Here is a 22,502-nt window from a genome sequence, read left to right on the forward strand (position 1 = left end):
CATATTTATAACTAGTTTAGGTAGACTAGTTTGAGAGGTGTCTCCGTCCTGTCAGATCTGAATTCAGTGTGCAGTTTACTTTGACGCGGGGGTGAGCAGCAGAGGTGGGGAGAGGCGGAGCTATTGCCTCATCATTATCAGAAAAATGATCGTATAGGGCGTACACACGGAGCCGTTGGACCCCCCAGAGCGTTGCGTATGCCTTTCTATCCACCTTGGGACCCGTTATTGTTTCCTCAGTCGTTTAGTGGCGTATTCGGTCGTCCTCGTGTGGCCGAACGGTCTATATGACACTAAACAGTAACGCAAACGACCGTTTTCGTCCTTGTGTGGCCGCAGCCTTAATGGCTCTCTTCCCTGGGAACCAATGTATTTGTTATAGTGTATAGGGCTCTGAGTAATGAGTCAGTATGAAGATATACAAACCTAAAGATTTGTCATGTGGTTCTTATACAAACGGCTGTTTTATAAATGTAACTCTGAATGAGGACAACCATAATCAGTCAAAGCCAGGCTCTTCTATTTTTTTTATTATAAATCATTACTCCCTGATTATTGTAGCAGATAGTATCTACCCCTCCGGAGGAAGGCACTATGAATGGTCTGAACGTCCTTGGATTTTCCTCAACTGGGTTTGACTGATGGATAATAACGTTCCCTACAAGACGAGTCATCATCCTGATTGAGAAGTTTGGAGTAGCTTCTTTTTCTTCACATTCGCACAGTCCATCCTGTTCTCTGTCTGTGTTCTGCATATTGAATGGATTCAGTAATGTGCCGTATTATCGCACCTGAAGTCAGAAACCAGTGCGAGGCTCTGGCCTGAAGACGCACACGTTATCTTTTATCTCCAGGTAGCTGCTTCAGGTAGCACTTATTTGATGTTACCTTTTTATTAACCTTGAATCTCCTGCGTTGAACTCCTTGTGTTGTGACTCCGCTGTGGGCTAAAGGTAGAGATAGCCAACCCAGTAAACGATGTTGAACAGCAAGAAGGAGGTGGGGAAAAAGACACGTGAGTATGCGTCCAGTTCGAGTAGATCTATGTGGACGCGTCCTCTCCTCCACCCTCCTTCTTTGCACTCCTCCAGGCAGCAGAAGAAGCTCTGGCAGTCTTTCCCGTCCAGACACTCGTAGACACAGGCGTCCTCGAACTCCTGCCAGTACAGGGAGTTGTTTAACGCGATGACGGTGTGTGGCGGTCTCACATCCAGCACCGCGTAGTTCTGAGAAAAAGGGGAGACTTTCTCAGACTTGAAGAAGCTACTTCAGTTTGAATTAATGTTCCCCTATTATACTGTTTTACATCAATATATTATAGGTCTCAGATATATACAGAGCCTGTCTCTGATTGGCTGAAACACCAAACAGATCATTGCAGCATTACCCATAATCCCCTCTGTTTCAGCCCTGTTTCCAAAGTGCTCATTCTCTGTCTGTTACTTTAGATGAAAATAAGGAGCCCCTCCCCACGCCCCTCTGAGAGACATTTGGTTAGAAAGAACTCAATGGTGCTCTAGAGGAGATTCAGGTGATAAGGGGGGGGGGGGGTACCTTGGTTGCTGATTGGCTAATGGTTACACAAGACAACACATCGTTATGACATCACAAAGTGGCCAAAATCTGATCAGCTCATTTTCAGACAGGTTTTTATAGAAATGGATCAAAAAGAGAGAGAATCTTTGTTCCTGAAATGTTCAGAGTCTCTTTCCACAGAGGGGACACATGTTGATGTAGAAGAGACATGAAGAAGAGGGGACACATGTTGATGTAGAAGAGACACGAAGAAGAGAGGACACATGTTGATGTAGAAGAGACATGAAGAAGAGGGGACACATGTTGATGTAGAAGAGACACGAAGAAGAGAGGACACATGTTGATGTAGAAGAGACATGAAGAAGAGGGGACACATGTTGATGTAGAAGAGACATGAAGAAGAGGGGACACATGTTGATGTAGAAGAGACATGAAGAAGAGGGGGCACATGTTGATGTAGAAGAGACATGAAGAAGAGGGGACACATGTTGATGTAGAAGAGACACGAAGAAGAAGAAGAATGCACATTTTTCAAAAATACTTTGTAATGTAGTAACCCGTTTATTTATTTGTGTTATATTTACGTAAATATTTAATTATTTGATTATTTTTGAAGAATTCCTTGCTAATACTGATACTCAGGATCATGTCAGGATGGTTTACTTTACAGGATGATAGAAATGACATGTACACTCAGATAAGCGGTAGAAGATGGATGGATGTAAATAAACTAATAGTTTAACTATAACTTGAAGTAACTTGCCTGGTTATAAAATACCCACATGTTTGCAAGCGTTTTTTTTGCCATTTTAATGTGTCATTAAATACTGACCCTGAAACATGTTTGTGCCATAACACAAATACATTATATTTTAGTTAAATAAAAAAATGTTACAGTGAGTTATTTTATTTTTTGACTTATGTATGACCTGTAATAAACTTAATTTATTGTAATTTTTTAGCTGGCATATCTGTCATAATTTTAGGGTGCTTTGATCATATATTTGACTATTCCTTTTTCTTGTAAGGTAGTGTTAAACAAACTAGATTCATCCCAGTATTAATAAAGCCTATAGTTAGAGCTGGTTATTACATTTGATGACATTTGACTTTTTTTTTGCATTTTTACTGTATTTAATTTTATTCCATTACATTTTTGCATCCTATATTTATCTTGTAATTTTTTCTTTTATACGGTCATTCGTCTTTGTTGATCTGTAACGCACACTGAGATGTGTTTTTGTGACATTGGGCTACATAAAAAAAAGTAATTTGAAGATTTTCTTTCCCAGGGCCATATGTGCACTAAACGCTGCTAATATTTAAGTTATATAAACCTTCCGTGCAATACGAGGGGAATCGTGCAATTTAATGTATCCATTATTTATTTATGTACATATTCCATTTTTTTAAGTCCCATTTATTGTTTTTATAGTGTCTTGTTGTTTTTATATTGTCTTGTTGTTGCGTGTTGGCACCTTGAGTCTGTTGTAATTTCGTTGTACTTGTACAATGACAAATAAAGTTCTATCTATCTAAATGGTTAGTTGCAATGCTTTGAAGTAGCTGCCATAACACTGTTAGTTATACTCCAACAAAGCAAACTGAATTATGGCTCCTCTAGAATGGGATTTAAAGGCATATCTATCAAGAATATTACATTTACCGTAAATAAACAAATGGCTAATTGTAGTCCAACTCACTGTTCTTCTCGGTTCCCTGCAGCGTGGTTTCTTAACGCTGTTCGAATAGTAATTCAGCGTCGCGTACTCCATCAGCGCGGCGAAGACAAACAGGAAGCAGACGGTGACGAAGAGGTCCATGGCGGTGATGTAGGAAACTCTGGGGAGGGACACCCTGGCCATGCTGCTGAGGGTGGTCATCGTCAGCACTGTGGTTATTCCTGCACACGAGGAAACACTCTTCTTACAAGGAGACCTATCATGCAAAACTATCATGTGTCCCCTCTTCTCCATGTCTCTTCTACATCAACATGTGTCCCCTCTTCTTCATGTCTCTTCTACATCAACATGTGTCCCCTCTTCTTCATGTCTCTTCTACATCAACATGTGTCCCCTCTTCTCCATGTCTCTTCTACATCAACATGTGTCCCCTCTTCTTCATGTCTCTTCTACATCAACATGTGTCCCCTCTTCTTCATGTCTCTTCTACATCAACATGTGTCCCCTCTTCTTCACGTCTCTTCTAAATCAACATGTGTCCCCTCTTCTTCATGTCTCTTCTACATCAACATGTGTCCCCTCTTCTCCATGTCTCTTCTACATCAACTTGTGTCCCCTCTTCTTCATGTCTCTTCTACATCAACATGTGTCCCCTCTTCTTCATGTCTCTTCTACATCAACATGTGTCCCCTCTTCTTCATGTCTCTTCTACATCAACATGTGTCCCCTCTTCTTCATGTCTCTTCTACATCAACATGTGTCCCCTCTTCTTCATGTCTCTTCTACATCAACATGTGTCCCCTCTGTGGAAAGATATATAAAAACCTGTCTGAAAATGAGCTGATCAGATTTTGGCCACTTTGTGATGTCATAACGATGTGTTGTCTTGTGTAACCAAAAAATCATTATGGGGTTGTCTAAAGTAATTTCAAATTTCAAATCCAACATCTCCATAATTTTTCATCGTACGAGTAACCTTGTCTTTATGTTAGCAAAGAGATGCTAAGTGAGAAGCTAACATCTTTTTTCTCTCACAGCAGATTTTGTTTGTCCATTCAGATCGACAGACAGGAGAAACACCTCGGTCAGTGTATGTTTTGGTCATTGGATTTTCTTTTCACAAATGGATATTCAAAAACAAAAAACGACTGGATATTTGATTTTCGTTTTCAAATTGAAAAACCAAAATTGAAATACAAGGCGTTTTTCTTTATCATGGTCAAAAATGGATTTACTAAACTTAAAAAACGGGATGATTTTCATTTTCTACTTCTCAACACAAAAAATAAAATCACTAGAAAACAGAAACAAAAAAACCCCCCGTTTTTTCATATTCTGCTACCGGAAGTTGTGTTTCAAAATAAGAGCGCAGATGAGGACGGTCAATCCCTGTATCTACGGTCCATTTGTTTTCACAAAGAAAACAGCCAAGACACACATTGAGCCCAGATAATGAATGTTATTGAGGTCTGTAAATATAATAGGCCTGTGTCTAAAATGGACAACATTGTTAGGAGATTTCAACTATACAGCGATTCTGCACTGCGGTCACTCAGCCGTCTCTCGAGTTTGTTATTATTTTTTCTGCCAATAGTTATTCGTGAGATCGATCCTGTTGGACTCAGTAGCCTACTAGTGAAACTACTCCCACAACAAGTACTATGAAGTACATACTGTGTACTGTTTGAGTAATCCTCTGTCAATGTCCCCTCCCGCAACCCTGTCTCCTAAAAAGTACGTTCCCACAGAACTAAACTGCATTCTCAATTACGTTTAGCGAGAAACTTATTTTCTCCCACGTTACATTCGTTATGAACGTATCTCAAATACGTTTATTTTCTACATATCTTCTAGAAACATATTTTCTCCCACGTTACGTTTCTTGTGAACGTATCTTAAATATGTTTATTTTCTACATATCTTTGCCATTTATTGTCTTGCTTATAATAATGATAATAGTCATTTATAAATATCATTTTGGAGCACACATGTGAAATCAGTAGGCGAGGCTGTAATTTCGCCAGCTGTTACTCTCATGATTGAGTCAGAACATAATAGTTTAACATGCCAAAAAGATGCCGTGTTGTTTATTGCACCTCAAACATTAAAACAAATCCAGAGTTACGTGTTGCTGTACTTCCTCTAAGAAGAAAGGACAGTAACAGAAGATCTCTGTGACGCCAGATGTGGTGTTGTTAATGATCCTGTTTAGGATGGCCGACGACACTGCACTACCCATAATCCCCAGCTATCCTTTGGCACTACAGTCCCGTTGACAAACCCCGTGATTAATCTTCAAGCTCTGGGATTGGATGTTGGAGTGGCAGTGCGCCAAGGTTACGCCGAGCGTCAAGCTCTTTGAAATGCAACGAAACCACGCCAGACTATCCAAAACTGGACTCGAACGCCCCCCCAGAACTACACATGCTGGCTATTGTGTTTCGCAACATGTTCTCTATGGCACGTCTCTACTGGGAATTGTAGTTTTAAAAGATGTTTTTCCCAAATGTAGAAGTTGACAGTATTAAACTGTGTACAGCCCTGGAGGTTTAGGCGATAGGAAACACATTGGTGTGTACACATTTAAACATATAATTACTAAATGGGTGAAAATCGCTTGTGTCCATAATGGGCAGCATTAATATATACCCACACGACAGCTCATTGTTACTTTGTAATTCTACTCTACTACAATTCAGAGGTTAACCTGGTATTTTTACTTCACTACATTTATTTTAGTTACTTTGCAGATTCTGATTAATGATGTGAAATATAAACAACCATTAAAGCAGACTTTAGTTACACCTGAGTACAATTCAGGGAAGGTGATTGTCAAGTGCCAACAATCAGGAGAGATATTTGATAGTTGGTGCTTGAGAAGACTAAACATTTATCTGCAGATCTCTATAAAGTATATTCATTACTCGTTATTCTCTACTAATAGTTATTTAAAAACTGTATATAATGACTATTTTGCACATCTCTTTCAAGATTTCAAGATTTTCTAAGGTTTATTGACATATCATATACACAACTACGGTGTGCTGTAGTTATGCAATGAATGAAAAACTTGGGTCACAGGTTCCTCAACAGTGCATTACAAGACATCTATCAATATGTGTGTACCTCCACCATTAAACTGTCATATTCTGAACATTTCTTATACTATCTACATTCATAAGAGTATAATTAATGTGTATAATATCGGTTAAAATAAGTGCTTCAACATAGTTAACATTGCAGGAAAGCAATATATTAGACGTTAAGCACTTTGTCAGGCTTAATATTTATCTGTAGCTTTTTTCTTATTTGAAAGAAGACCTTAACCTAAAGTATTCTTTAATGTGTTAATAAAGGTGAATTAGTTTGTCTGTTTTGCACATCCTCATATTAATATCTTTGTACATCCGGCACTAAACGGTTTTATTGTAGAGATCACTTGCAGTATCTTCTTTTTTTTATATTCTATATTTCTATCACAGACCTTCTACTTTCCCCCTATGAAAGTATGTACTCTTAATATTGTTTTCATCAAATAACATTATTCAACAAAAATAACATTATTCAACAACAATAATTCAATAACGTGCTTTAACCACTAGGCAATGCAGACCAGGTACACACAGCATACTAATAATACCTTTGTATTATTAGTGTAGGACACTTATGTATGTATAACATCTGAGGATGTGTAGATTTATTCATGTTTTTACATAATTTTACAGGATATTGCTATACTATTTCTCATGTTTTACTTCTACACATTAATATCTGATTTGTAAAACATCACAGACAGAAAGGCATATCCGTCATTTAATGGTAAGCTATTGAAATTCTGATTCCATAGATGTGTCTCCCATCACCCAAATCCCCTGACTTTTCGCTCAACTCAGTATTTACATTCTTTGATTCAAAGAAAATCAGTAATATCTTTAAAAATGTCCTTTTCTATCAGCTGTGTACCGTTATGGTGTAAATATAACCTATCTACCAATTGGATCAAATATAAAAGTCGGCCGAATTAGTGTTGATTCTGCAAGGAGACGTATTGTGTGAAAAGAAATACAAGATGTTGTTTAATTGTTGATATATTTATGATCCACGTCACGTTTTCAGTTCCTCATGTTTGTCTAGAAGTCTTCTCATCAGGGCTCTATAAATAAAGAACTACGGCAGATATGTAATATTTAATGCAGCCGAACCGTGTATTACAATGCCGTTATGTGATGACTTTCAAACAGAAAAGCAAGAACACTCGGAATAAAGTATTTATTTTTATTTTTGAAATGTTTTCGGATATCATATCGCATTAACATCATATCCCAACATGCATTGCGGCTAAAACATCCAATCAACGAGCTTCAAGCTTGGGTAATCTGTTCAGTGGGTTTGTGGTGTGTATCGCTCGAAATGTCCCTTATAGGCCTACGTCTGTTTCCAGTGACTTTATTTACGGCTAAAAAGCCCAAGATTATAGAATTAAACGAATAAATAAAAACAAGGATAATTGTGTGTTATTGTTGAGTAAATAACAGTGTGTTATTTAGAAAACAATAACAAATTAGAAGGAAAAAAAGATTTTCAAAAATACAGATTTCAGTATTTTGAGGCTCTCAGCCCCATTTCTTTTCCTCACAGACGGCAAAAAAAAGTCAGACATTATACGATTTAAAATAAAAACAAATAAATAAAAAGATAAAACACTGGCATGTAATTTACGTTAGAATAAATAGAATGGTTTTGAATAATAGATGAGTAAAATCTACGTCACTTTACAACCCCGCCCACTTTTGGGGAAACCAAGGTTTATTATAGTTTTAAAAATAGCTATTTCAAGAAAATTAGTCTACATGTTCTCAATTTATTTAAATAAATTATTTAGTAAATCCTTCTAGTAAGGAATACAATAAAACAATTTAAAATCCTGATTACGTAATCCTGTAATTGCAGTATGTCAGCGTTCAGCGGCCCCTATTCTTAATTTGCAGTATTTTATTTTAAAAGTGTTCAGAAAGACACTCAAATATGCTATCTATATAATATCAATATTGTTATTAACTTCAATCAAAGTCAATTTAAATAGCGGGCAAGACTTTCCAAGGAGTGAAAATGCTGCTGCCGGACTACTGACTGGAGGTATTGCGGATATCATGTCTACCATCCTCTTAAAATACTCTGTCCAACAATATCAGTATCATGAAGAAAGGTGTTTTAACGCTGATTCAAAATAGCAGAGAAACATGCATTCTTGTTCTCAGGAGGGGATATTGACAGAGGATTACTCAAAAAGTACACAGTAAGTACTTCATAGTACTTGTTGTGGGAGTAGTTTCACTAGTAGGCTACTGAGTCCAACAGGATCGATCTCACGAATAACTATTGGCAGAAAAAATAATAGCAAACTCGAGAGACGGCTGAGTGACCGCAGTGCAGAATCGCTGTATAGTTGAAATCTCCTAACAATGTTGTCCATTTTAGACACAGGCCTATTCTATTTACAGCCCTCAATAACATTCATTATCTGGGCTCAATATGTGTCTTGGCTGTTTTCGTTGTGAAAACAAATGGACCGGAGATACACGGATTGACCGTCCTCATCTGCGCTCTTATTTTGAAAGACAACTTCCGGTAGCAGAATATGAAAAAACGGGGGGTTTTTTTCTTCTGTTTTCTCGTGATTTTATTTTTTGTGTTGAGAAGTAGAAAACGAAAATCATCGAGTTTTTTTTAAAGTTTAGTAAATCAATTTTTGACCATGATAAAGAAAAACGCCTTGTATTTCAATTTTGGTTTTTCAATTTGAAAACGAAAATCAAATATCCAGTCGTTTTTTGTTTTTGAATATCCATTTGTGAAAAGAAAATCCAATGATCAAAACATACACTGACCCACCTCCTACCTGCAGCGTCTCTGTATGATTATTTCTGTTCAGCATTGGAGAGATGTCTATCAAAAAACAAACATCTGTGACTGTTTCATCCTGTTTCCCATGGCAACAAGCTATTTCAGGCGACGCTCTCACTGTTCCTCCAGCCGCCGCAGCTCACCAACATGATAACACTCACCTTTCAAAAGTTAACAGAAAGGCACTTACATTTACCAACAACATAATGTAGAGGAAATTGTGATGTTTAGTATGTAATGCATACGAATACATGGTTGAAAGTCACAACATACATTAACACTTTTAAACACAGCAAGTGATTGACAACTTCTTAACTACGGTGAGTAGTGGTTAATAAGTACTCAAACCTGAGAACTACAGCAGCTAAATAGACTAAAATAACAATATTTATATCCACATAAGAAGCTAAAAGGGCCCTATTCTGTAGTGTCTTGTCTGCAAAGGATAGAATCCCTGTGTAGCACTTAGTAAACATATTACATGCTTCGAAGAGCCAAGAAGAAATCGCACATTGATGCCAATTATTCAGGACAAAATAAATTTCATTTTCATTTGTAAAAGCAGCTCTGTCATTTGAACATACCAATGAACAAGAGGCACACTTATTTACTTAGTAACTTCAGTCTAAAAGGCCTGGGCAAACACAAGCTGAGTTAAACATGTGAAAAATATATTTAAAGAAAATCTGAGGAAAATAACCAAAAACAATTAAATAAATTACCTTCACAAGAGCGATCCACAGGACTGCACAACAGAGAGCATGCACAAAAGAGACAAATTAAAAAAACAGAACAAGATGGAGTGACTCTAATTACATGAAAAACATATATTCATGCAGCATGGATCAGGGAAATAACTAAGTACTTATACTCAGTACAGTACCTAAGTTGAATTTTGAGATACTTGTACTTGAAAATGTACCTTTTACGCTACTTTATACATGTACTCCACTACATTAGTTACATTGCAGGTACATATAATTAATACAAATATATATCAACAAGTAGATAATGATGAACAATTATACATCAAGATCCCTGGTAGTAAAAATGATTTGCCCTTACTTACTGCTAAATTAAAATAATGATCAACAATATAATATATACTAATTAACAATGATTGGTTAATAACTATAAACCAGTGATATATACATATTATATTATTCTTAAAGTGGTCATTCTGCAGACCTAGTTTTAAAACTGAAATGCTAATACTGTTGTACTTTTACTGAACTAAGATTATCAAAAGGCATACTTTTACTTTAACAGAGTATTTGTACACTGTTCAGAACTTTTTCCACTGATGTAGATAAACGATAAAGATAGAAGCATATTCAAAGCAAAACATGATTAAAGAGTGCAAATGGAAACCTGATGAGAAAAGCCTTGACATGAAGTCTGCATCTGTACTTTCTTTTATTTGTATTAGCTGAAGTTTAAAGACATAGAGCTAAAGTGTGGATGGACTTTAGAATTTACGAGAATAGGGAGGGATGAAACCCTCTTTCATGGTCCCACATGCAGAGCAGAACACACAGTGAAATGTGTTCTCTGCTTTTAACCCATCCTAGTACCAGGAGTCGAGTACTAGGAGCAGTGGGCAGCTATTGCACAGCGCCCGGGGAGCAATGGGAGTAAGGGCGGTGTCCGATGCCTTGCTCAAGGGCACCACGGCAGGGCAGGAGGTGAACTGGGACCTCCCCAAGTAGCAGTCCACACTCCATATTTTAGGTCTGGTCGGGGACTTGAACCGGGGACTTGAACCGGCGACCCGACAGCTCCCAGTCCAAGCCCCTACTGACTGAGCCACTGCCAGACAATAATGAGTAAACACATATATCTTAGTCTCTGTGAACTTCAGCTCGTTCACAGTTGTGTAATTTGAAATGATTGCTTGAGTTCAAGGAAGTACGAGAACATGGTAGAAACACCAGCTGCAGAAAGCAAAACAGTACAGTTATATAACCAGCGTTTAACTGAGTAGACACTGCCTATAACAGGAAGTGATGTAAGTCATGTAATATCTGTGACTACTAAAGACTTTGCAAAATGACAAAATGCTGGGTTTCCTTGCAATTAAAACACGTCCATCTCAGATGATCCTGGGTGTTTCTCAATGTCCAGTAAAGCTGCTCCAGAGTCACTATTTCAAGCACACTGTGCCGCCGAAGGACTGTTCCAATGTCCAGCATACTTGGAATTCTACCGAGCCCGGCGTACTTCGTAGCGAGACATTTCGAGGCTGCACATGTGTAGACTCCGCGGTCTTAAAATCCTCTCATATGACGCACACCTGCACACTTGCTCGCCTGTTCCACTCTTTGTTTTCCGAATACCAGGAAGTATTCTTGCCTCACTTCTGAAGCAAGTGACTCGGAAGACATGTGCTACCAAGCAAGCGTACTCGAGATTGAGAAACACCCCCTGTCTCCAGTCTCTTTCTTAAGATTTCAAGACCTTTATAATAAAGCTTTATTTATATAGCACTTTTCATACACATGCAGCTCAAAGTGCTTTACTAAATGACACATCACACATCAAGTTAAAAACAAATAAGTTCCCCTCAGATTATTTGTTAGGAACTTTTCAGGTACGCAGCAAAATATAAGAAATGTTCAGGTTAATAGACACAAGGAGGTAAAAGCTATGATAATACAAATAAAATAAATAATGGTTTCTTTCTGAAAGATAAGACACAAGACAACTGAGTCGATGCAACAATATAAAATCCCATAAAACAAAGTGAACATATAGGTACAACAGAAATACAAATTAAAAGATCATAGAAATACAAATGCCATATTTCTAATAAAGGTCAAACGATTAAGAAATAAAAAAGAGCAACGTAAAAATAAATATTGCTATTGAAGCATGTTAGATTAATAAAATAAGAAAAAATCCTTTAAGACCTATAAAATAAATAAAACAATATAAAAGGTAGGTAAATAATAAAGACTAAAAGAACATTTAAAGTGGGGGGTTGCTAATAAAAAGCTTATCTAAAAAGATACATTTCTATTTTAAACATTTATTTGGCCTCAGTATCTGCAGAAAGAGAAAGCGGTACCTAAAGCGGTTCTGGCCGGCGTGGCGTCCTTCTTGATCCAGAAGGAGACCCAGGACAGGACCACGGTGAGGATGCAGGGGATGTAGGTCTGGATGGTGAAGTATCCCATCCTTCTGCTCAGGTCAAAGTAAACGGTCATCAGCACGTAGTCACCTGTGTGAGAAAACAACACAAATAGAGTAGTTGAACCCGGAAGTGAGTTCGCATTTTACCACTACGGGTTCCCTCGTCTCAGACGGGATTTCTCCATAGGGTTTTGGAAAATATCTGTAAATAAGGTCTGTGGTTGAAACGCATTTAAGAGACGGATCACGTTTTGTTCTACGACATTAAATCCATCAGCAGAGACCCCACTGGGGATTTCTGAAGAGTTGACGTGTCTGAAAAACGATGGTTGTTACCAAGTGGCTGAATAGGACAACAGAAGTTGTCGAGGGCGTTGTACGTCATTACACCGAACACGTAAACACTCCGCTAAGTTTTTTTGCCCTGTTCTGCTTGAAAGCAAGAACCTGCCTCCTGCAGACTGTTCAAACAAACGCTTCAACTTGGACAATTTAGAATCTGTATTTTTGAAAATGGATCTTAAGTTGGCGTGACGTTGAAGTCGTGCGACCCTGCTGTACCTGGCTGTAGTTCGTTTATAGCATAACGTTAGCATTTTGCTTCTGGCGATTCGATTTATGATTCAAAAATGATAAAAGTAGGGTAGACATGTGGAGATTATCCGGCTGAACAAAACGTGTACTTATCAAACAGGTTCGTTTTCCACAGACCTTATTTTTTATAATATTCCAAAATCCTATGGAGAGATCCCATTGCTTTTTTGTTGAGGGAACCCATGCGCTCTTTACTTCCGGGTCGGCCTACAACAATACGTCATCCCTGCACCGCTCTATTGCCCAGAAACTTAACTGACACACACCTGGAGTGACGTCACTGGGACACACAGTCTACTGATGAGGTTTTAAAAATAAGAGCTAAGGCTGACATCTGAATGTTTTAGGATCTGAATATAAATGTATCTTGGGGGCCGGAAGTTCCCCACCCCTGCTTTAAAGTCTTTATTAAAATATATATGAACTACTATAACTTGCACTTTCTTTCAAATAAAAAAAACTTGCCTTGCCTTTCACTCTTGTCTTATTACATGCAGGAACTTCAGAAGTCCTTAATTCAAATTTGTTTGAGTTATTTTTGTCATTTCTTCTACCCAATCAGTTCTGTACCTGTGTCTGGAAATGTGTGTATATGTCACAGCTACTAAATCCACTTCTTATAAAACAGTCCATGTGTTATAATATGCTCTGTTGTTAGTACGATGGTATGGTACACATAAATTCATATTTGAAAAAATAATCAGCAAATTGATTTAACATTTTTTTTGAGATAATCATTAGTTAAACCCTGCATAAAATAGAAAAAATTAGATCTACCTCCAACAGCCTAAATACTGTAGTAAGCTGTTTATACATTTGTAATAACAAATCAAAACACTGCATTTTATTTACATTGGGATGCTTTAGGTACATTTTGCTAATACTCTTTTCTTCTCCTAATATAAACACTCGCTAAAAAGAAACAAATTAAAGAAATCTAGACCGCAAAATAATTAAACAAGCGAGTGCCTGTTTTTCCAGGCCAGGTCAGGGTCCTTGAACACAACACGAGCCTAACGTGGTATATGTCTTGTCTGACAGGGGTGCAGTTCTGACTAGAGATGGCAAATGTGGATCCTTTTACGGACTCAGGGTCTTCTGAGTCAGTCATGGAAGAGATCCGGATCATAGGAGTCCTTTGAGTCATATGAGTCAGCATCACCAAGAGCGTAGAAATCCTACCGGTGAAACCGAAAAGTTGTTGCACTTCATGAGCATATTAAACTAACGTTACATTAACCTCCGCTAAACAGTGTATTTTGCTTTAATAAAAAATGTTGATCACAAATAAAAAGGGTTATTTTGCGATTTGGCGAATCTGAGTCTGCTGTTGACTCATGCATGGCGACGAGTCTGCTGGATCTCTGGATCTGCTACGGTTACGGCTCTGAGTCCGCACGAGTCTGCAGGAAGTTTCACTGATCCCCGTCCCCTGAGCCAAACGATAACTTCTGGCAGCTATCCTACTTGCTAAAGGCTAGGCAGATGGACTGGGGTACGTTGTAATGTGATTGTACATGTTATAAGGAGAGTAGTGAGGGACGCAATTTATATTTTTAATTTGTACGTCACCATGTGTAGGACTCAAAGGACTCGGGTTAATCGAGAGGGGAGACTCGTCACTACTTTTTTTTTTTTTAAATATCCATAAAGAAAAATAAATCTGCTTCCAGTTCTGTTTCATATGTGTTGAGAGATGTATCCATAGATCTCCTAATGTTGCTCTCAAAGTGCTCCAGATTGATGCTTTTAACTTCAACATTTAAAAAAAAATGTCCCCCGGACCCCCCTAGAGGAGGTTAGGACCCCCCCTCCACTTAAATCATGTTCACATGGATAGGAAACTAAATAAATTTGCACACATCTTGTGTCCAAATCTTTCTGATTGGGTGGTCATGCCACAACCGTGCACGTGCATGCATGCGCGAGTCATGGTGAGATATCTGGATTAAGAGGTTGCTTTTTCTTTGCACAGAATGAAAGAAAGAATAAATGAATGGGCTGTGATTTTAGTATTTTTAAGCAGAGGTAAATCATTTGTACGGGCCTCGGAGGATGTTGAAAAAATTGAAATGGCCCTTGAGAGTAAAACCCTGCTTTAAAGTGTCCTCATAAAAACACTTAAAGAAGCGGTAAGGATGAGTCAGCTCTATTCAGCTTCCTCTTAGAGAGTATCTTATCGGTGCTTTCTGTCTGCAGCCAATATCACTTATGAGTACTTGAAGGGGAAATGCAATTTAAAGGGGACCTATCATGCAAAATGCACTTTTTGTTGTCTTTTATACATAAATATGTGTCCTCGGTGTGTCGGGGAACTCATGCAGCGTCAGAAAATAAAACCCTTTCTCTTTTACTCCATACCCACATCTTTTAAAAACGGGGGTACAACGAGCGGATACAGATTTGCTGCCGATATGACGTAATTTTGGATGGTGAAACCACCGAGAGTTGCTATCAGAAACAATGCCTGACGTGTTTTGGACGTAATCTCGTCTTTGTTTACATTAGCAAGCATCGCTAACACTCAGAGCTAACATGTACGGGAGAGCACGTGTTTAAAAAGCAGGAAATAAAAAAAGGAACTCGCCTTGTGATAAACCCAAAAGAGAAAAAGTATTTGAGCTCCATACTATTTGAGAAATAATCCTTGATGTGGTTTAGAACAGGATGGCGTTTTATCACAGCAGAATTTAACTTAATCTCCGGTAGAATTCTGATCAGGCATTATCGGCCGATATTCACTCTTAGGGTCATTCCAGAATTGGAGGACATTTCATGTCCCCCATATAAAAAAACTAATAATCCATGCCCAAAATGCTAAAACATGCACTTGTTGTGTTAAACATACTTGTCTTGAGATAAAATGTATATGAAGTTGTAGAAAAAGTGGTTTCAAAATCTTATTTAAATGATCAAATAGCTCTCGAACATCCCCTAAAATGGCATTTTCACTTGTCCCCGCTTCTTGGTGACCAACTTGCAAGTCAAATATAACATTTAAAATAGGGATTTTATTTACTTTTGTTGGTATTATTCTATTGATATACAGTATGTCTCTTGTAATGGCAAAATCAATTTGTTAAATCATAAACATATTTTAATTTTAAATAACAGTAATTTTGCACAGAAGGTGTGTCCCTCAACATGCGTTCAACCCTGTTACCCAAACCTTGTTAGATTGGCAGAGGAAGTGAAAAAACTATAAGTCAGATGACACAGTGGAAAGGACATCAGCAAGCCATGTGCTAGTGCCATGGGTAGACCAAAACTAAGTCCTCTCTTTTTATTTTTACAATCTTTTCAGTCTTAAAAGAGTGTGGCACTCTGACCCACTCAACCCTGTTACTCATATTATCAGAATAAAGCATATTCATTTAAAAATTATCTTTCTTTCATTAGATATCGACGTTTGTCCTTGCCTTGAAAGTAGCATTACATGCTACATCTAGCAATACTTCCTGAGGTTAAAGCTCAAATTAGCATTGATTTTCAACCCTGTTACTATAATTAGAGTAACAGGGGTAATTCTTCATTGGAAAATATACATTTGATGCCTAGCTGGGCAAATCACTCTTTTTATGGTTTATTATCTGTTTTTCCTAAATACATAAAACAAATTATAAAATAAAAGGTTCATTTTTCAAAAATGTTGGTGTCTAAATTGTCCTCCAATTCTGGAATGACCCCTTAATAGTTTGATCGGTGCTCTCTATAAAGGCCGATCAGGAGAGCTGGATCTGATCGATATGGACATAAACGTGTTACAGGCTTGGCCTGTCACTTTAAGAGTAGCAGCCGCAAGGGGTTGTGGGTTTTTGGAGTGTGTGTGTGTGTGTAAAATGTGATGGCCAAGGCGAAGTGCGGAGTTATGAAGAGAGAGACGAAAGTATAGAGAAAGTGGTCAGAACGGCAAAAGTAACTAGTCTGTATGTAGGCCTATGCAATACAGTGTTAATGTAACTGATTAGTCTGAAGAACGTGAATAAACGGAGGTTCTTCCCACGGCACCCGAACGCCCCGTTTGCATCCCTTTTCCCCTCGAAATGTCTGGGCAGCTGGTTACCGGCTGACAACGAGCCAAGTCAGAAACCACCGGTGTGTAACCGAAACTACGGTTTCGGTGCCGAGATACCGTTAGTATAAAGGTAACAAACGCGAGTGAAGTATAACCGGACACGAGAGAGAGATCAGATCAGCTGCTGAGTCTGACGGAGACATTGCTCTGCATGATCACCTGATGCTCCGCCCTCTGTTTAGCGAGCTGACCGGACAGCGCAAAATGCGTATATGAAGTGTCACGAACGCAAGAAATCATACCCTCGTGGGGCGCGCTCATGTGATTGGCTTAGAATGGAGGAGACATCTGATTGGCTATAGATAGAAAAAATACAAGTGCGAATCGGCCGACCGTCAGCGGAGTCTCAAAAAACCCACCCACGAATGCACAGCGATCCGTGCACAGGAAGCGGTTTGTGTTTGCAGGTGCAGAGGTTTTAAACAGAAAACAAATATGTGAGGATCAAAAATACACATTTAAAACTTTTTTCTGTATTTGGATTTTATTTACATGTACCGTACTTGTTGGACTATAAAGTGCACCTGCACATAAGCCGCAGCAGCTAAATTGTCCGTCTGTCTTGCTCTCGTTCTGTCTCTCGGTTCCACTTTTACTTTGGCGCGCTACCTGTCTCACTCTTTTCCGGCCTCCAGCTTTTCCTGCTGGAGTGGACCGGTCATAGAGCCCATAGAGTTAAAGGTGGTTAATTTTACCTGTAAAATCCATAGAGTTAGGAGGTTCCCTAGTGGCCGTTAGCTGTACAAAAAAAATGGGGGGAAAAGTCGCGGCTTATAGTCCGAAAAGTACGGTATATGAAACGGAACACATTTGTGTGTGCATTGAAAAACACAAGTGTGGATCCGGAAATACAAGTGTGAATCCTTCAGTGCGCATGTGTGTATTATGAGACTGTTCTGAGCCCATAAACATTGTATATTATGTATGGTCAACACTGAGTCTGCATTTCCAACTATTAGATCGAAACAATGCAATATTTCTAATTTGGTGATCAGTTTTAAATATTTGATGTTGCATCACTGAACAGGAAGCAATTGTGGTCAAGTTGTCAAGGGTTTATTTGCTTGAAGTATTATGCCCTGTGCACGGTACACTTTAAATTAAAAACTCCTGAATTACTGAACCACCTGTTTATTCACGTGGAACAGACATGTAGTAACACGTCTCTGAACGGAAATGTCAGTGGAACAGTCTGCAAAGGAAATTCTATGCAATGCAAATTCAAAGGGTTTGAAAACACATTGAATGCAGTGGGGACAACAGAAAGAAAGACAGAGATGGACAGGTAGTGCTTAATAGTGATACTTAACTATTTGTTTGAATGCAGGCAGACAGTTTGTGTGGAGAGCAAAAGAGGCGGTGAGCATTGGCCAAAATGCAATCGTGGAACCCATGTTGACCACAATGTAGAGTTTTACTATCTTAAAGGTCACCTATTATGCAAAATCCACTTCTTCATGTCTCTTCTACATCAACATGTGTCCCCTCTTCTTCATGTCTCTTCTACATCAACATGTGTCCCCTCTTCTTCATGTCTCTTCTACATCAACATGTGTCCCCTCTTCTTCATGTCTCTTCTACATAAACATGTGTCCCCTCTTCTCCATGTCTCTTCTACATCAACATGTGTCCCCTCTTCTTCATGTCTCTTCTACATCAACATGTGTCCCCTCTTCTTCATGTCTCTTCTACATCAACATGTGTCCCCTCTTCTTCATGTCTCCTCTACATCAACATGTGTCCCCTCTTCTTCATGTCTCTTCTACATCAACATGTGTCCCCTCTTCTTCATGTCTCCTCTACATCAACATGTGTCCCCTCTTCTTCATGTCTCTTCTACATCAACATGTGTCCCCTCTTCTTCATGTCTCTTCTACATCAACATGTGTCCCCTCTTCTTCATGTCTCTTCTACATCAACATGTGTCCCCTCTTCTTCATGTCTCTTCTACATCAACATGTGTCCCCTCTTCTTCATGTCTCCTCTACATCAACATGTGTCCCCTCTTCTTCATGTCTCCTCTACATCAACATGTGTCCCCTCTTCTTCATGTCTCTTCTACATCAACATGTGTCCCCTCTTCTTCATGTCTCTTCTACATCAACATGTGTCCCCTCTTCTTCATGTCTCCTCTACATCAACATGTGTCCCCTCTTCTTCATGTCTCTTCTACATCAACATGTGTCCCCTCTTCTTCATGTCTCCTCTACATCAACATGTGCCCCCTCTGTGGAAAGAGACTCTGAAAGTTTCAGGAACAAAGATTCTCTCTCTTTTTGATCCATTTCTATAAAAACCTGTCTGAAAATGAGCTGATCAGATTTTGGCCACTTTGTGATGTCATAACGATGTGTTGTCTTGTGTAACCATTAGCCAATCAGCAACCAAGGTAACCCCCCCCCCCCCACCTTATCACCTGAATCTCCTCTAGAGCACCTTTGAGTTCTTTGTAACCAAATGTCTCTCAGAGGGGCGTGGGGAGGGGCTCCTTATTTTCATCAAGTAACAGACAGAGAATCAGCACTTTGGAAACAGGGCTGAAACAGAGGGGGTTATGGGTAATGCTGCAATGATCTGTTTGGTGTTTGGAGCCAGACATGTTTGTATATATCTGAGACCTGTAATATATGGATGAAAAACAGTATAATAGGAGACCTTTAAAGTTAGAAAACTGGTCACTTGTTTCTCAGCTCTAATTATTGCACTCAAGTTGCTATTCAGAACAATGAGTATCAACAAAGAAGTGTTGGCCTGGATAACATCTAGCCAAACTGGAACACCTGCAGTAACGATGCTTGACCCCAGAGAGATAAGGCCGAGGTTGCAGTTGATGTGACTTGTTGTCGCAGAATGAAAGTGAAGGTATTTCCACGATGAGATCCACTCCCTACCTGCTGTCGTCTGTATGATGTCCGTGGTGTTCCTCAGGCCCATGAAGTCAAACTGGTAGAGCCGCCAGGACTTCTGGTCCGTCGCCTCCACAGAGTTCTTCCTCCACTTGTAGATGATTTCATCTCGAGGGTATCCATCTGCAACACAGAGCGTGAGTGTTTGACCCTCTGCGACTCATCCCAACGATGGACTTCCCGTTCAGACGCACCTACAGCCAGCGGAGCAACATTAGGCTCGAGCTGCTAACGAAAGACCGTCTGCATGAGGGCAGAAAGGTCGATTAAAACAAGGCTTTGGTTCGATGATGCGCTGAATCCACCCCGACGCCGCCTGACCTTCACGAGATGTGCACACAGACGAGTAGTGTTTTTACAATCAATCATATGAGGTTAATGACGGGTGATACATCGATGTCTGCTTTGGTGTTCGGCCTGGATCTTCTTCAACAGACACATCATTGTATTCAGTAGAAAATACAATTTGATGTAATAGGTATTTAATTCACGAGAAGATTAGATGGAGGGAATTTTACCCAAATTACTAATTGTTTTCAAACATCTCTGGTGAATAAATTCATTTAACTTTTCACACAAATCTGATTTTCTATAGAATGCCATTAGAATACAGATATTGCAGTAAAAGCTTAATGTTGGAAAACTCATGAAATCTTGAATGAATGGTAACACTATACTGTAGGAAGTCTGTATTAAAAAAAAACACTAGTTATTGGTTCAATCACAATTCGCGGTGAATTTATAAATGAACAATATTTATAATACCTTACTCAAATGATAGTACCTTTCCTTGGAGACAATTTGAAGTTGAGACTCCACATCAAACCATACCAGATGACAGGTTGAAACTAATAGTTTCTTAAATGAAATGTAATCTGGCGAAAATATGTCTCTCTCCTTCTTCTGACTTACAAATCCCTCCATGCCCTCGCCCCCCAATACCTGTCTGACCTTCTCCGCTACCACACTCCATCCCGGAAGCTAAGATCATCTGGACAGGATCTCCTCTCCACCCCCCGCACCAGGTTGCGGACTTTTGGTGACAGAGCCTTCAGTGTGGCATCCCCCACCCTCTGGAACTCTCTCCCCCCCGAAATCCGCAGCGCCCCAACCCTGGACATTTTCAAAAAAGCCCTCAAAACGCACCTTTTTACCAAGGCTTTCCCCACTGTATAGTTAGTTTAATAGGTTTATTTTTCCGCTACTTCCCCCCCCACCCCCTTAACCTGTCTGCCCGACTTGTAAAGCGACCTTGGGTTTCCTGAAAGGCGCTATAAAAATATTATATATTATTTACTTAAAATATCTGTATTATAAAATGAAAATATTCGTCTGAAAAAACGACTTGTATCATATCTTCCATGGTTTCCGCAGATCTGCATTTTTCTCCTCCGATATTTCTCAGTAACATTAAGCCGCTTCTGATGACTCATATCTCATGATTATTTCATTTCCAGGTTACTGGAGTGGCGTCTTATTTCCTGCAATTGTATACGAGTAGTTCTTTTGTGAGATCCTGACAATGCTTTTTTATTGGATTTTTCAGCTAAAATTGCCACACTGTCGTTGGGAAAATATTGAATGTACTCTTCCAATGTCAGAGAAGCACAAGATAACAAAGGCCCCACTGTAGCTGTGTACGTGACAGGATGTCTGATTACCTAGAAGAACATCCGGACTGTTTGAGGCATATGATAGCTATGTGATTCACATGATGATTCAGCCTCTATGGAGAGAGACGTATGACAAGCATGCTCATTTCTGACGTGGAGCTAATCTGAAGTAAACATTGAATACTGCTTTCTACTCCTCCATCTTGTGACTGTGTGACTCCCTCTCTTGGATATCAGCGTGTGAAGGACACTGCTCAGGAACTAGTTGATGCTCTGTATGTGATACTTCCATTCTGGAGACGATCAGAAACACATGGATCCTGATATTGAAGCTCAAGCTGGTGACGAGTGATATTTTTCTAACAGTGGCCTATTTTATCATTTTTTTTAAATAGTAGAAAACTGGTCAAACTTTTGCTGCACAACAATGCACTTTAAGAAGGAACACTTACCAAATAAAACATGTTGTTGTCCATGTCTGATAATGACAATCAGCTTAAAAGCGTTATATTCTGCTTTTTGGGGCTTTCCCTTTCCTGTTGTGTATGATATAGGTTTTAGTGCATGTGAATGGTCTGCAAAGGCTAAAATCCCTGTGTTTCCGACAGAGACATTTCTCTCCCACTCTCTCACCCATCCTGCCTGAAACGCCCCCATTGGATTCCTTAGTTTACTTCCAGAACATCACTATGTAACACGCTCCTATTGGCTAGCGCTCCAACACATACGGGACATCTCTAAGCGGTTGACCAATCACAACAGAGCCGTCCAGCTAACCAATCAGAGCAGACAGGGCTCTGGTTTCAGACAGAGGGTGAAAAGAGGTGCTGCAGCACAGGCAGTATGAGAAAAGTAAAGAGCGTTTTGAACATTGAAGCATGGAGTCATGTCCCAGTAGAGACACTAAGTACTGATATGAACCTGAAAATGAGCAGCATACGTCCTCTTTAAGATAATTCAATTCAACTTTTTGAAAGTGTAGAAGAACTGCACTATTTAATTACTTTTTCCCCATTCAAGTGAGCATATGGCTTAAAAAACGAAAAAGTTATATAAATAT

General features: G+C 39.1%; 1 protein-coding gene across 1 annotated transcript in view; it reads right to left on the bottom strand.

The window, feature by feature from the left end:
- Window positions 1-445: 445 nt before the first annotated feature.
- LOC117445644 (gamma-aminobutyric acid receptor subunit gamma-3) overlaps window positions 446-22,502 on the bottom strand; it is a 63,974-nt gene continuing 41,917 nt past the window's right edge. The window contains exons 6-9 of the mRNA XM_034081415.2: window positions 19,815-19,952; window positions 12,190-12,342; window positions 3,240-3,439; window positions 446-1,226 (exon numbers count right to left, since the gene is read on the bottom strand). Of these exons, the coding sequence (XP_033937306.2) occupies window positions 948-1,226; window positions 3,240-3,439; window positions 12,190-12,342; window positions 19,815-19,952 (770 nt within the window). The 3' untranslated portion in view covers window positions 446-947. The remainder of the gene's footprint in view (window positions 1,227-3,239; window positions 3,440-12,189; window positions 12,343-19,814; window positions 19,953-22,502) is intronic.

The sequence above is a fragment of the Pseudochaenichthys georgianus genome, chromosome 4, assembly GCF_902827115.2.
Source record: "Pseudochaenichthys georgianus chromosome 4, fPseGeo1.2, whole genome shotgun sequence".
NCBI lineage: Eukaryota > Metazoa > Chordata > Actinopteri > Perciformes > Channichthyidae > Pseudochaenichthys > Pseudochaenichthys georgianus.